We start from the raw sequence: 16,653 nt of genomic DNA on the forward strand, positions 1-16,653 counted from the left end.
GAGTGCCATGTAGGCCTACATGAGCCTAGTGGAGGTATAGAGTTAGATGTTAGTCCAAGATTTCATGCTTGCAGTGATTTCTATAGCATGTGATATGGGGAAATACCTGTGGAGGTGGCATAATAAAATATACACATTAAATAAAACAAAGTAACACATGTTGGTGTGTGTAGGAGGAGAAGCAGGAGGCCGGTTCAGAGGTGGCTTCAGTGCTGGAGGAGCAGACAGACTCAGACTCTGGGCCGGTGAGGAAGAAGATGAAGAAGACTGAAAATGGCTTGTATGCCTGTGACCTGTGTGACAAAATCTTCCAGAAGAGCAGCTCGCTGCTTCGGCATAAATATGAACACACAGGTATGTTATTCATACATGCACAGAGATCAACTTGTTCCCCTGCTTATCACCACAGAGAATTTACCACAAAATGGACTCAAAAGTGAAATTCTGCCTGAACATTTCAAGTTGCAACATTATGGTTACGTATTATAAATATACCGTAACAGCAGGGAGGGTGTGGTGAATTTTCCCCTTGTCATTTGCTGGCCAAAAGCATTACCTTTTAACTTGGAACCTAGTGTGTTACATTAGAATCTGTTAGTAATTTTCTCTCTTTCTGGGAGCATAAGATTTCATTTAAGTCAAGAGCTGCTCACATCTCGCTGTTCAGATGCTGAGCCAAAAGCCAGCAGCCTACATCCTAATGACATCACTGTGCATTTTCTTTCATTCTCCCCAAAGCCACGGTTTATATAACCCTTACCTCCAGCCCATGGGCTGTCACACTCTGTTTTGATTCATTGTTTGGTTTTATTATCCATGGATACATAATGACATGTAGCGCTTAATCCTGTGTGAGCAGGTTGGGGAAAGGAGATTAATACAGAGGTATTTGTCACTAAGCAGCTTCATAAGCCAGTCTGCGTATGGTACCTTTTAAAGCACTTGTGTAACATGCTCGATTTCTCATCTCCTGTGTATGACGGCATGTAATGGGAGTAATAGTGTGATAATTACTCAGTACTTGAAGGGGAAAATAAATGTACTGTATTAGTAGCAGGGCTTGAAAGGAAGATCCGCCCACGCAAGAAATGTGTGTAAAATATGGAACTAACGGATAACGCCGTTTAGCAGCCAATTTATCACGTGACCTTGTAGTCTATATTTATGCTGTTTGTAGGATGTTTTCTTGGACACGCACATTTTGTTCACTCAGACCTGGTCTGATAATGACATAACTGACAGGAGCCAAGAATTATTAAAAAAAAAAAAAAAACCCAGGAACATGAACAAAAACAAGAAAAGGGAAAATTAAACAGGTGGCTTGACCAGCTAACAACTAATTTTTTCAGGACTGTTGTTGGGAAAGTGATGATACACAACACATCATTAGTTGCAGGCTCTTGTCAGTTTTATGAATATAACATGTCATTATTTAACTTCCAATTTAGCATAGTTGAAAATGACACATGCACACACACCCACAGGAATAAACTGCTATATGTCTGTTCCAGTAAGAGAATAAATCAATTATGTGATCATTCACATATTACAAAATTGCAGGACATACAGTTACATTTGGGCTGCCATCACTTGACTGTAAAAATGATGAAAGCCTTGATGAGTATGCATCCTTTCTTCAGACAAAAAAAATTCCCTTAGAACATTTCTTTTGAAACACATGAGGCAAAATGATTGAAACCCCTAAAAGCAATCTTCAAAACAAATGCAAACTCATTTGCAGTTTAAACACATAAAATCACTTTATAATCCATCACTATACAGAAAAGCAAAGCGCTTATAACACAAAAGAAACTGCCCTGAACAAGTCAGGTAATACACACAAAAAACCTAAGAAGGTAAAAATGCAGTTAATTACAATTAATTGTAATAAAAAGATTGAAAAGTCGGGACTCAACATTTGCCAGGAATTGACCAACGAGCATGCTTTCCCCATACACAGCGAGGAAGAGACAAAAAAAAAAAAAGATGCCAATAATGAAAGTTTCAGAATTGCACAGTCGAGTTGATTCTCTATTGTCAAGCTTTAAAATTAACTATTAGATTTTACCTCTATAACAAGCTGTTTGGAAAGGTTGCAGAAACTGAACCCGGGAATGGAGTGCATGAACTTAAGCTTCATTGGAACTACAGTTGCAATCGTATGTTGTGGTCAGATGAGACAATTATCTGACTTTTTGTCTCTGGACATCATTAGCGTGTTTGGCCAACAATCTGGGCTGCACAATAGAAAAAGTGTTTTGGTGAAAATAACAGTCATGGCATGCGTCATTCATTTTGGCTCGTTTTCATCCAGTGTGCTAATACTTACGATGTTGATTGCATGTAAGTGAAAGAAAGCACCCACATTTATTTTCCCTCTGTTTCACAGGTAAACGTCCTCACGAATGCGGGATCTGCAGCAAAGCTTTCAAACACAAGCACCACCTGATCGAGCACCTGCGTCTGCACTCGGGAGAAAAGCCGTACCAGTGTGACAAGTGCGGCAAGCGCTTCTCTCACTCCGGCTCCTACTCGCAGCACATGAACCACCGCTACTCATACTGTAAGAAGGAGGCACACGGCCAGAACCAAGTGCAGAGGGACGAAGAGGAGGAGAACCCCAACGAAGAGCAGCCTGGAGCAGCAAGCACCGCCGCCTCGCCCCCATCTCAGGTGGACTCGGATGAACGAGGGAGCAGCGCCAGGGAGGACGAGGAGAGCGAGGAGGAAGACGCGATGGGCTCGGGGAGCGTGGTGGACGAGGACGAAATTCAGGTGGTCAGGATCGGTGAGGAAGGAGGAGAGGATGAGGAAGACACCGGAGAGCAGTACAGGATGGAGGAGATGGACACAGGAAATGAGGAGGCGGTTAGGGAGAATGGAGGACATGAGGAGGGTACAGTGGAAAGTCAAGAAGAGGGAGAAGAAGATGGAGAGATGATGAAGGTCGTGGTGATGCAGGATGATGAGGAAGATGAAGAGCAGACAGAAAACACAGAAGTGATGGACATGCAGGAAAACACAGGAGAGAAAAAAAACGAGAATGAAGGAGAAAATGTGAAGGAGGAGGGTGGAAATGAAGGAAACACACCCAGTGAAAATGGAGATGTGAAATGAAGAGAAACCACATCAGGGCTTTTCTCGCTCTTATTCTTTGCTACTTAGTTTTACAAAAACGTTACTAATTTGAACAAAGACTGCAGATGTGGCTGCTTCAAGAGGATTGCAGGAAATGGTGAAAGAAGGAAGGAAGAGAGCGAGAGCACAGGAGCTCTGCCATTGCATTTTATCCCACTACTGTGTATAAAACCCTTTGTGTGCCTGATTAAAAAAAACTAGTGTTTTTTCCACATAAGGACAATTTTCAGTGTTTATGGTTTGTATAAATACAAAGTTTAATGAAAAAAATGACACATATACAGACTGAAATCTAGACACGTTTTAGCTAATAACGTTTTATTACTAAAACACCGTGGGTTTCTTTTTATCAGTGTTACTAATTTTTTTTGTCACTCTTGTTTAAACCTTAAAAAAGCTGTACAGTTGGGAGAGATTTCTATACATTTTTATTGCCAATGAACAAAACTCAGTATTTTATTGCATATGAAGGAAAAAAAAAAGATCCTGTGCACTACCATGCTCCCAGTTTACTGATGAACACCTCTGTGGGCCTTGTTTAATGTCTACCTTTCAGTATTAATACTCTCGAGCTAACCCACGTGTCATGCTAGCCTACGCTAGCTCAACATCTGTCTGTTTTGTTTGGAAATGGTCTGTGAGCCTTAAACGTAAGAAAAAAATGGGGGTGGTACACAATCCTAGATCCAAAAAAAAAAAAAAAAAAAAAACATTAAGATTTTAAAGAACCGTCAGTAAGTAGATGGGTCTACTTTGCCCCCCCGCTGCCCCCCCCGCTGCCCCCACACCCCCTCTTATGCAAAAGCATGCATGTGTTAAGTGCCATTGCACAGAGCTGGTGCACTTCTCTCACACTCTTCTTCAACAGCATGTTCCCAATGTGGTAGCAAACCTGTGACCCTTGACCCTGAACCACTAGTCCTAAGCCAAGGACTGTTCCTGCCTCTTTAAGGAACAAATGAATTCTTACGAACAGTCAGGAATCAAAGAACAAAACGTTTCCAGCTCTGAAGTGTTTCTGCTTCCCCTGTTTGATGCACTTCTTCATCTGATTAACTGCGCATTCACTTTTACTTCAGGTATTAAATACGAACCCACCATTACCTTTCACCTCTAGTTTTTTTTTCTTCTACTTTCATAACAGTCAGTATTAAATTTTTGTTTGATTTGTTCTGTTTGTTTCTCAGTGAACATTGTGTAATGTTTGTTTGCAGTCATGGCAGTATTATTTCCTCACCCTCTTCATCAGTATAAGTTTAGTTTTAGAGACCTTTTATATTTATGTGTCTTATTTTTTTATATTTTTTTTCTTTATGGTTATTTATTACACAGTGTAGTGTACAATATTGTAGTTTGTATTAATACAATAATATATTTTAGTATGAAGAATAATTTCGAAGAATGAATGAATACAAAGCTAGGGAAAGTTCTCTGGCATTTCAAAGTGTTTTAAAACAGAAAGAGTATTATTTTCACATTTTCAATTATTTGAATCTTTTTAAACAGACACCCAGTATTTGAAATATTGGAGATTTCTCTTCTCACATTGCCCATCGTTGTGTTACTTTCCCCGCTAGACTTGGAAGCTACTGAACATTGATAATTTAATTGTATGCTACACGTGCAGACATCCTTAACCACACAACTGTGCTACAAAGCCAAAATGTTGCCAATGAGGAAGTTTTTTTTAATGTTTTATTTGTGCCAGTGTGTAAACAGCATGGCCACAACTTGTTTTATATGTCCCTGTTTTAATCTGTGGTTATATATTTTTTATAGATAGGTTTTCTTTTTTGTTTGTTTGGTTGGTTTGTTTTTTATGACTCCCCGTCTCACAATAAAATAAATCAAGAATTCACAGCTTCTCTGTAACAAGATCATTTTCACACAATGAAACTTTAAATAGATTCAAAAATGCATCAAAATGTTACCAATTTAAAAAAAATATGTTGATTTGTTTTGGGATAGCCATTTTCTCTTTTGGAAACCTTTTATAAACCAGGAATGACACAAAAAAAAGGGAAAATGGGAATAAATCAATACTTTTTTGGGTATTTGGCTGAGAAAATACAGCAAAAACTATATAATTGTATGACTACTACATAATCAGCTCAAGAGCAGAGAGCAGTACTATGTTACATAATTTAAAAAAAAAAAAAAAAAAGTTCCACAGTATAAAGGGATTTACTAGACACCCTAATAAAATACTTTACAGAATTTTGTACATTTGAGATGGAATACAGCTGCAACCAAACAAGCATTTGTTGGAGGATGGGTGTCTTTCCAGTTTAATAGTATTCAACATAAAAACCAGCTGACCATACTGCTCTTCTATGGGTTTTGTTTTTTAAGAGGCAGAGCAGCGCTGGGACAACAGAAAAAACAAGTTCACAAAAATACATTGATTTAATGTTACATTTAAGACCTTGAAATGATTTTAAGATTGGGGGGTCAAAATTATGCAACTTTCACATTTAACATTTACAACCACAATATGATGCAGGTTTGCTGGATTTATTCCTCAGAAACTTTAATTAGTTAAAGAATTTAATACAGTTTACAGTTTTACACTGCATAAAGTCACACACTGCACAAATTCTTGGTGTATGGACTCCTAAGTCTGCTATTAATATAGTTTTTTCTAGACTCTGTTCCCATTCGACTTTTTGTAATACTAAAGGCAATAGCCAGACCAAACGCCTGTTTATTACAGGATAGAAACTAAGGTAATTCAGAGTAGAGAACAGAGGAAGAGAACCAGCTTCAGAAGAAGACACGAGAGAAACAAAGATGTGATAGACTGTAAAAAGTCTCCTAACCTTGAGAACTCCCCCAAGGTTATTGCCATTGATCAGGGTTGGATTTCAGAGCAGCTTTTGGGCCAGAGAGCATGAATTAGTAATGCACAAATCTATAATCTGATGAAAAGTCTGAAAATGATGCCAATGCCACACCAGCTTCTTCTCTCTGATACTGCATGATTAAATGGTTGCTGATGTGGAGTCTGCTGTATGTGTTTGTGTGTGCATACATATACACCCATATTTCAAAATCTGCATATTACTAATGTTTCCCTTTTTCACATCTGCCACATAGACAGTTCAGAGGAAATACAGTGACACTAGCTGAATTTAGGAAATTTCCCCATGTACATGTCAACATTATTTACATGGGCAGTAAATGTGTAGTTAGGAGTTTGAATATACTCAAATACAGTTGGTATGACTGTAGGAATTCTCTTGACTGATCAGCAATTATAATGACACCATCATCAAAACAGTAACTGAGGGAATATCCTTTGGAAGAAGAGTTCAACAGTTCATCACTGAGTACAGTTCTGTAGATGTGTGGAAATTGGGCTAGTGCACATTGAAGTTGTTCTGACAGCTCGTGGTGGCCAAACACCTTTATGTTGTTGTTTTTTTTTTTCTTTAATTTGTCACCTGTCTGTATTTAAGCAACACAGCCATCCCTGAGCACTTTCCTCTTCTGAGGTAAACCTATGATTAAAAAATGTACTTGTTCAGCCGAGCCTGTTCATAGTTATTTCAGGTCATAGGGTTTTATTTTTCACAGTCTGTAATATTCATTGATTTACAGTGAAACTATAAATAAATATCAATAACTACAATTACTATAAATGTAAAGTACCAAAACTGTGAACACAAAATCAAAATAGAAAAGTATATTAATAATAATAATAAGAAGAAGAAGAAGAAGAAGAATCAGAATCGGGAATAGTCAGATAATCTGATCATGACAGTAATCTTTCTACCACTTTCTTTTTCAAATTTCAGCTCACTAATTGTAGCTCTCCTGCCATTCAAGGACAATTTAGAGCTCTCTCTATCTTTCTTTCTCCTTCAGTCTTCTCCCATATCTAATTCAATCAAGCTAGAAACTCAATTTGTCTCAGGTATATTTCAAGATACTACACCCTTCCCGGCAGTGTCTTAAACACTGTAATGCGATGTCTCATACTGAAACACATGGCCTGACGTAGTCAATCATGCTTTCATCAGACCACTTACTGGACACAACACACACACTGCATGAATCCTGTTAGCGCATGATGATTAAACACGCCAGAACACTGCAGTATTTGTGTGTACTGTGCCTGCAACACAGGTGAAAGAGAGAGAATGACCTGTCTACAGGTGGAGTTTGTAATGTTTGAAAGTTTCTTGACCTGCAGAATTATCAGTTCGAAGATATTTTAGAGGAAAAAAAGATATACAGTACTGCAGTGCCATGTATCTCACTAGTTTGTTAATTTCAGGCTTTGGTTTAGAAATCATGACCCAGAAATCATCTCAGCCACTGCATACCTTCTCAGTTCTGCCCTTTTTCCTTAAAATGGGACTCATGTGATATAAATACAGCAGTTAGAGGGCGAGTGGGTACATTAAAAATTATAAACGTCTTTAATTCATCGTTTTCCCTCCTCCTGTGCTGTATCTATACTATTTCATCACTCACATTTTCTCCTCTCTAACGTCCCCTGCCCTTTATTCACCAACTCCCCCCCGGTTTCCCTGTTACTGAATTCACCTCTGCACCACCTCAAACTTTGGCACATTCACAACGTATTGTTTTTCAGACATGTTGACCTTTTACCTCCAATGTACGTTAACACTCGAGTCGTCCAACTGCTGCCTGAACAATGCTCTGGATCTGTGTGGATCTGCAACTCAATTTTCAGGGGTTCTCTTTATTCCTCCTCCCTCCTGCTGTGCTTAGAGCCAGATGGCACAGGGTAGAAAAATCAATTAGAGCTCCACCTAAGGGGCAGGGGGAGTTTATCCCAGCCGACCCCTTCTGAAGCATGGGCACGGGAAGGATCACTCACTCTTCCTGCTGCCAGCGTCCATCACCTCAACACTAATCCACTTCAGTCTCTCCCTCCGCCCACTCTAACCTCATTAGAGCACTGGGAGAGCGAGAGATAAAGGTGGGGGCATGGGGTGTATTTGGAAGTACAGTGTACTTATGCTACATACTGAATTACAAGTGCATGCACATGCAATTGGGCAGGGGTGGAGCAGGAAAGACTATAAAGACATTATTCTGTGTTAGTAAAGCCTTTCAGAAGATGAAGAAAAAATGAGAAGTAGCTAAAACAGGATCATCTGTATATAAAAAAAAAAGAGAAAAAAAACAACAACAAAAAAACAAAAACGCCAGACGATATGGATTATGATTCTGTCAGGGAAAGGGAAAAGAAAGAAAACATGGCTATTACATATTATAACATTATGAAGGCACATAGCATTGCATTTCTACGCAAATACTTCCATTAAATATTTAAAAAGTTTCAACATTTAAAAATCATGTGCTAACAGATTTGAATCCTGTGCTAAGTTGGTTTCATGTTGAATGGAGGAGGGGGATTCATTTTCAGCACATTCAGGAGACAAATTGGATTTAAAGGCATGCTCTAGCGTTTTACAACCTAATTTCTAACCACCACATGTGTAGCGTATGTGCAAGTACCACAGACAAGAAGTCTCTGTACCGAGAAAATAACAGAAAGCCAGTTTAAGCCCTTACATTCTAAGGAAATTTAAAGCAGTCTCCATCTGAGTGACGTACCTAAAACATAAGGCATGTAGTATTTAATTCGTTTAAAATCTTAAACTAATTTGGTGGTCAGGTGAGTGCAGTATTCTCAGCATCAGGACACTACACACATGGCTCACTAGATCACTTGACTGAGCAGCGAGACATACTGCCATGTGCGCACTGCGGGATTTGTTGCACACAAACCTGCTCACTAGATCAGTGGCTTCTGCATATTGACAAAGATTTGACTCTCAGCTCCCCAATGGACCTTGAGATCACATGCCACAATCTCAGAAAGGTAATGTGTTTGTAGCCTAAACGTAATGCTATTTATCGCATCATATTTCTGTGGAATTATAATGAAAAATTAATACCTTAGTTATTAATACCTTGCATTGGTGTGCACTAGAACAAGGGATAGAAGTGTTGGGCTAAATGTAAGTTACTCAAATAGACCTTTCGACTCATATAGGACATTTAGCTACCGGGTACACAGAATAGTGTTTTATTCTGTGAAGGTTTTAACAATTTTAATGCAGTTTTCTTAAAATACCACTTATGTTTTATCTGCTTAGATTGATTTGGAATTTACCCTGCATCAAATCTTCCACTTTTTGCCAATGCAAAAAGGACTTATTAAAGGGGAAAATCACCAAATCTATTAAAGAGGCTGCCAGTCCAGTACCCTTCCGAACCAAGTTTAAGATGCTAACCAACACTCACTTATGCTACATCCTTTACAGTTAAAGCATCTATATAAAGCACATCAAAACTACTCATTAGACCCACATTCATCTACCATCGGTAACCTCTAAACTATCGTGTGCAGGGTCGCAGTGGATTTGGAGCCTCATTCACAACTAGAGGCAATTTAGACTAGCCAATCCACTTGCTAAAATGTTTTTGTTTGTGGGCTGAAACTGGAGAACTCAGAGAAAACAGATGCAGAAAACACACAAAACTTGTCACAGACAGTAACCTGAGCTCAGGCTCAAACTCAGGATCTGGGAGCTGTGAGACGGCAACACTACTCGCTACATCACTTTTGTTTTTATCAAAATTTTATACGATTATTATTTAGGTTTTTTTTTTTTTTCAATGAGTTTAATCTGAAGTTGACCAAATATTTTACTTTCTGAAAAAGTAGTCTGCAAAGATAAGGTATACAGACATAGAGCGTAATTTATTGAAAAGGTTTTACAAAAACGTTTCACATGTTTCCAGTTTTGTCAGAAACAGGAGATGTCTTGGAATTCTTATTCATCATAATAACGCATACACATCAGATGCAGTAGACTGAGATTAATTTGAAGAACTCTGGAGTACTCCTTTAATAATACATCTATCAGTAATCTGTGACTAGCCTGAACCGAAACAGGATTGTCCGTTTCTTACACTGTTCCTTCTAACCTAAAAATGCTTATGGGAGTAAAAGTCCATAAGAGGATACTGCATGTATCTGCACAAGATGCCCTGATTGATTTTCACCTTGAAACACATTTCTCATAGCCACAGTGGAGCAGCTTCAGTTAGCAATGCGCCTGCTTGAGTACATGCCATAAATCACTTCAACAACGAGGCTCGAGAGCACGTGTGTAAGAGATGTGTCTGGGTGGGCAAGAGTGTAAAGTAAACTCTAGGGAAACGCAGTCATAATACCAGCACAAACACCCCTCATTTATCATGCAAAAGTGTGTGCACATACTCACGCACACATAACACACACACGCACGCTACACACTAACAACCCTATGATTTCTCAGCCTATAATTAAGAAGCACACAGAGCTATTTATAAGTGTGATCGTCACTTAGTAGCACTAATAAGGAGGTTAGATGTTGAAACACATATCATTAAGTCTCTGAGGGTAGCACAGGCTCTGTTATTGACTCCACATCCTAATAAGCTGCTGACTAGGACCAGCTCCATTGCCGTGGCCTGAAGAGGACTCATCAGAAAGGAAGAGAGACCCACCACATGGCCGTCAGGAGCAAATTAGTAGCTCAAGCCAAATTAGTATGTAGGAGCACTCTAAACCAAAAGAGTGTGAGGAGAGAGCCGCATGTTAAAAATCACAGCAAATCACACGCTGTCCTTTTCGTCTGGGCGGTTTCAGGTGTTGCCTCAAGCACAATTTATAGGCCCTTTAACGATGGCTCAGGTAATGCAGCATGGCTAAGCCAATCACACAGCAGCCCTCAGCACTAAACGGACATGCAGACGGGGTTCATTATCTGTCCTGCTCAATATAGTGGGCTTTGTATTTATTGCTCACTTAATGGGAATGATTGTATTAGTGAATGAAGGGACATGAATTTGCATGTGTGTTGTGGGGGTGGTGTCAGGTTGTTTAGATATACCAACCTGGTATTTCCAGCATTCTGCAATTACCTTATGTAAATCCAAAATAAAATGTCTGTTTAAAATGCATTGGATTTTCCAAAGCAAAAAGACATCAAGTCCAGCCATGAGAACTTCATTAATACTGAAGCACAGCCCATGACATTTAAAATACATGATTATGTCATCTGGGAAATACAAAAATGTGATTTTAAAGCGGGCTTATGCAAAATTATTTGCAAATAGAGTTCGAACCAAACACTTAGAGTGAGCAATATCTTTACTGGTGAATGACTGGAATATATTATTAGTGGTGATTTGAATATATCCTGGGCTGTGTAGAGAAAGAAATAAATGATGCTGATATGTACTTAAGCACGGTAAAATCAGTCAATCCCTGCATTAAAAAACTGACAAGCATACCAACATCTTACATCAACACGTTCAACATTACTGCAAATATTAGTGCATTCATACACATTACACTAACGAAAAGAAATACACAAGTGCGCACACAGGCTTTGGGTATGCTGGAGGCCCTGTTCCCTTACTGAGGCTAAAGTAAAATATAAATTCTTACTGCTGGGACACTCATAAGTGTCAGGAAGACAAATCGACAAGAGAATTATAGTCAACTAAAACTGTTTACATTCATATAAACATCCATAAAAGTAGTTACCTTGTCAAATAAAATCCTGCACTAGTCCTGTGTGCACCCTCCACATGCAAATGACTCCTGATGCTTCATCTTGCTGGGCTGCCAAAGACAAATGAGGTAAGCATTTGGGGTAAATGTTGTCTTTAGCTATACATTTCACACTACTTTATCTTTTTAGAACTCGGCAGCATTAGCCTTTCAACAATTCTGCAGTCTCCATGGACACAGCTGAAACAGATCTAACCGTTTCCACATGTTTCCCATTGAATCCAATTACTCACATTAGGTGTGGCTTCTACACAGGAAATACAGAAACTACTCGTGAGACTACAAAGGCTCTGATCAAAGAAGGATTAAAACTTATCTCTGCAACTTTAAAACCACACGCTTACTGCCAAGATGTGTGTGTAGGACTGGAACAGAATGCGCACACACACCCGTGTACACACACCTATTTTAAGCCATATGAGCTTTATGTTGGTGGGTGCAGAGGCCATGAATTAGAACTGTTTGAGTGCTGGAGGAACACTGTAAGAGAAAGTCAGAAAACGACAGAGCTCCAAGGTGATGAATGTTTTATGGCTCATAATGGTGAGCTCAAATTACCTCCCCACACTTTGGCCTCCATGGACCTGAGAGACTGGGAGCTTTTCTGCCTTGCTGCCCTGAAATCCAAAGTAGAATATGATGTGCACGTCACACCCCGCTGAAGCTCTAGCTGCTCAAACCTGTGGTCAGAGCTCTGAATTATGGATATGAGCTAATTGTTTTCTCATTTGGAAATTCTGATCCCCTCCCCTCTGCTATACAGGTTGTGGTCTCAGGCAGGCCTGTGATTTTTATACTTACCCTGTTATTTGTCTTGAATTTGTCCAATCCAGACAGGCTCCTACTGAAGAAAAAAAAAATACCAGAGCGAACACTATATAAAATCTAACTCGGAAAATCAAATGATAGCCCTAATAAGCATAGCCTAGAGTCTGTGAAACATGAGCCTTTTATTCACTGGCCACTATAGAGATTTTCAAAAAGCCACTTCTAAAAAAAAGTAGGGGCTTAACCTATGAAATTTACTTAAAAAGAAGTTTAAAGCAAGTAAATCTAAACATATAGTGAAAGAGGATGAAGAAAACACACAAGAACAATGATATAGTTTGCATGTGATTTCTTTTTAATTAGGATTAGACATGTCAATGTCAGAAACAGTAGTTAGTCTCACAATTACATTCAAATGTGCTGTTCACAATGCATTGCAATACAACCTTTCATCTGAAGCAATTAATATCTCATTTATTACTCTAATATTTATTATACAATATTAGGGAAATCTTTCACACTTCAAAAGATTTCAAAATCTTTTAACCATAATCTGTACATATATTTTGGAACTCCTGTATAAAAAGGCTTTTCATAATGTGTACCTGAACAAAGCATGTGCAGCATGCCCATACCATAAACACTATTTCCTGTACAACCCTGCCTTTTTTCTGTTCATACTGATGTAGAGATGTACAGAGAGAAAAGTAGGTGGGGAGATCTATTGATCTGAAACACGAGTATCAGGACTGAACGCAAACATCTCCACTTTCAAATTCCAGTAACGCAGGAGTGGGAAAGTAGGGGGAGAGGAGTGTAAGGAGGAAGAATTAGAAAAAATAAAATAAAAGCAATGGCTAGCAAGAAAGATGTAACGGGGAAAATAAGAACAACCTAACCAAATTTTAAATCATGTTGACCTGTATAATTTAGTCATTTAACAGAGAACAACCCCTGACTATGGTTCCACCTCCATGTCCTAATATTGCCATAGTCCAGTTATTTGATCACAGAGTTACAATGGAGAGTTCCTCAGAGCTCACAGAGCCTTTAGTGACCCTATTGGGTGAGATGCTGTCACAAGGAGATGAACAGGTCCGTAATCCAGTAGTCAGTTGTGGAGAATGGAAGCAAATCTTTCCAGTTCCATCAAAGAATGAGATTGAGGGATTGCAATCAAAATGGCAGACAGTATAAGCTCGGTAAGCGGAGCCGGAGGAAAACAAGTCTAGTAAGCCATGTAAATCCTTCTCAGGGTCCACTTATGTAATGTGTAATACTGACATTAAGCCATTAACCATATTTATATAGAATAATGGCTCACTTTCCCTCCACAGATCAGCTGTTGAGAAACAATACTGCTTTTCATAATGCTCTATATTCACGTTATTTCAGGAAAATGTTCAGAAGTGCAGATTTGCCCAAACTGGGAAGAAACTCCGATCCAGTTTCAGGTTTACTTCAGTATTCACTATATACATACACTTGAAATATCCTCATATTCCATGACGCTCAGCTTCAAAGTCCAAAAGCATGAAGTGCATGAAGTACCTTTTAATATTCTTGTGTTATTTCAACCACTTAGCAATGTTATAATGCAGATATTCTTCTCTTTATATGTTGAGTAGTAAGCCTGGTCCACAGCAAATGAAGCATGCCTTTGCTTTTACATGATGGATTCTGCAGTGGTCATGGTTTGGCATTATTTTTGGAGAAGCAGCGCATGAGTGTACAGTCCACAGGGGCTCTACCTGCCAAATATGTTGTCATATTCCAGGAGGATCAGTTCTACAATCTGGTTCTGGTAGACCATATGGACGGCCATGTTGCCGGTCTCGGTCTCAGGTCGCAGGAGGGTCGGGCCAAACACAATGGCCACGCTCTGAGTTGTCATCCTGTTCGCCTCTCCATGTTCTACCACTCTGAAGTAAAGATAGAGACACAGGTTCATAATGGTTCATTTATGACACAGTAGTATCTTTTATTAACAAACATGTTTTATTAGTAATATATTCAACAATATGATTTAAAAAAAAATGAATAAACAAAAGCAACACAAGCCCAAGGTAGAACAGAATGTCTTTTACTATCATGTTACACATACAAGTATTGGTTTAATATTTTCCCAGCAGTAAAATGTCAGGGCATGATGTTTATGAACCAGCATTACCTCTGTCCTCCATCTCCAGTTAGACTGGACTAAGAGTCATTTAAATGCAAATGGAAGCAAATGTCAGTGTTTGATATGGCGATGAAATCTGAACTCAGGCCCAACACAGACCTTCACTGAGAGTGAGATAGCAGGCTGTAGTGATCATAATGAACGACTACACCCTCTAGCACACCTCCTTCATCTACTCACCTTTTCCATCTAGCTGGCCACAGCAACAGCACTGTGTAAAAGATGTTTAGAGTGGCTCTAAGTAACACTCAATCAAAATAATGGAGGTGATAAACCTGTTTGAAGATTACAGCAAGCTCTATGACCTTTCTGTAACACTGCAATTCGGTTTTTGAAACCATGTGTTAATTTTGGGCCACCAGCACAGTTAGCTACTGCCTCGTCCTCTAACTGAATAAGCAGATACAAATTACAGATTTACAGGAGCAGAGCACTGTTTATTTCTCTGCTCTAACACTACATGAATGCAGGCATGATTAACAGACCTAAATATAACATATTAACTCTCTGATTTGATTCAGTGCAAAGAAATGTATGTGTGTACAGAAACACTCTCACATTCTTTCACCACTTGGACACATAGTAGTCTCAGGTACCTCTCACATGCACACAAAATGCTCTCATACAGGGTTGCACAAATGTGGGCTAAAATTATAACCCTGATTATTTTGCCCAACAGTTGCATTATAATTATTCAGTCAAATTAAGAACAACGTAGTTGACTAAAATCAAAAGAAGATGGGCTCTTCTTTCACACAGTACATTAAAAGTCTGCATTCTTTACATGCATAAATATGAATCAGAATAAGAGAGCTCCTTATAATATTGTAATCTTTTTTAAAGCTAAATAAATGAAATTTCAAAAAAATAAATAAATGAATACACAGCATGCAACCTAACAAAGCGTTACAGTATAGTAGGGAATAATATATAAAAATAACAATAAGAATGTAAAAATTTGCAAACTTTAGCTAAGCTTGCCAATATTACAGTTGTTGTTTATTATAGCTGATTATGTTTATATAATTAAACATAATTAATTAAAATTCTAATCACAATTAAAATATTATATGATTATTTATGCAGCCCTACACTTGTATCTCAAAATTCTCAGATTCACCTTTACCGCTCACCTTCATATCATGAAGTGTGTTGTGTGTGTGCGTGCATTTTATGGGTGTGTAAGAGGTGAATTACAGGTCAATGTGAGCACTTCATCAATGACAATGTCACAGACAATTTGTCTCTTAACATCCTCTTAAATTACTAGCCCCCACTGGAGGGTTTAGACTTACGCTCCTTACTCTTCTTAATATACATCTTTCCTATTAGATCCACACAGTTACTGAATGATATGCTTTCAGCTTAAATACCAATAAGCTTCTGTATAGTACACTTTGCTCAACAGAATGTGCCTGTAGTCACATTACATTACAACTATTATCTTCAAATACAGCAGTTAGTGTCTCTTGTTTGGATATTACTTACTGCAGTGCATTATGGGAATTCAGAAGTGCACCTGATAATTACCATTATGCTACTGTCCTTCCAGACCTACTAAAATGGCATAGCTCTATACAATTAATGTGGTGTAAAATACCTCTCATACACAAACAAAATTCCTGAGTAATGTAAACGTGAAGGGTCAGACTATTGAATATGAGAGCACTTTACGCTAATGTGGCAGGTAAGAGTAGTGAGCAGTCAAACAGTGTGTATTCTGTGCATTTTTTTTTTTTAAATAATGGTATAAATGGCATTCAAGTGTGTAAGAGTGCATCATTAAATTTTAAGACGATCTAAGCTACACATAAAAATGGCTTGGGGAGGCCTAAAATGGGGGTAGAGATTAATGTAGGTAGGATTATTACATGGGCAATACACTAATGTAATAACTCCACCATACCACACATACACACGCAGACTATATAGCATCTGACATTTCAGTACCTGCAGT

The 16,653-nt window shown here is 38.5% G+C and overlaps 2 protein-coding genes across 11 annotated transcripts in view; one reads left to right on the forward strand and one right to left on the reverse strand.

The window, feature by feature from the left end:
• Positions 1-5,001, forward strand: part of zeb1b (zinc finger E-box binding homeobox 1b) — a 60,301-nt gene extending 55,300 nt beyond the window's left edge. For both annotated transcript variants that reach the window (XM_026914941.3, XM_026914942.3), the window contains exons 7-8: positions 174-354; positions 2,390-5,001. In XM_026914941.3, coding sequence (XP_026770742.2) covers positions 174-354; positions 2,390-3,117 — 909 coding nt within the window. In that variant the 3' untranslated portion in view covers positions 3,118-5,001. The remainder of the gene's footprint in view (positions 1-173; positions 355-2,389) is intronic.
• Positions 5,002-12,848: 7,847 nt separating this feature from the next.
• arhgap12b (Rho GTPase activating protein 12b) overlaps positions 12,849-16,653 on the reverse strand; it is a 46,770-nt gene continuing 42,965 nt past the window's right edge. For all 9 annotated transcript variants that reach the window (XM_026915220.3, XM_026915222.3, XM_026915223.3 and 6 more), the window contains one exon: positions 12,849-14,436. In XM_026915220.3, coding sequence (XP_026771021.3) covers positions 14,262-14,436 — 175 coding nt within the window. In that variant the 3' untranslated portion in view covers positions 12,849-14,261. The remainder of the gene's footprint in view (positions 14,437-16,653) is intronic.

The sequence above is a fragment of the Pangasianodon hypophthalmus genome, chromosome 12 (genome assembly GCF_027358585.1).
Source record: "Pangasianodon hypophthalmus isolate fPanHyp1 chromosome 12, fPanHyp1.pri, whole genome shotgun sequence".
Lineage (NCBI taxonomy): Eukaryota > Metazoa > Chordata > Actinopteri > Siluriformes > Pangasiidae > Pangasianodon > Pangasianodon hypophthalmus.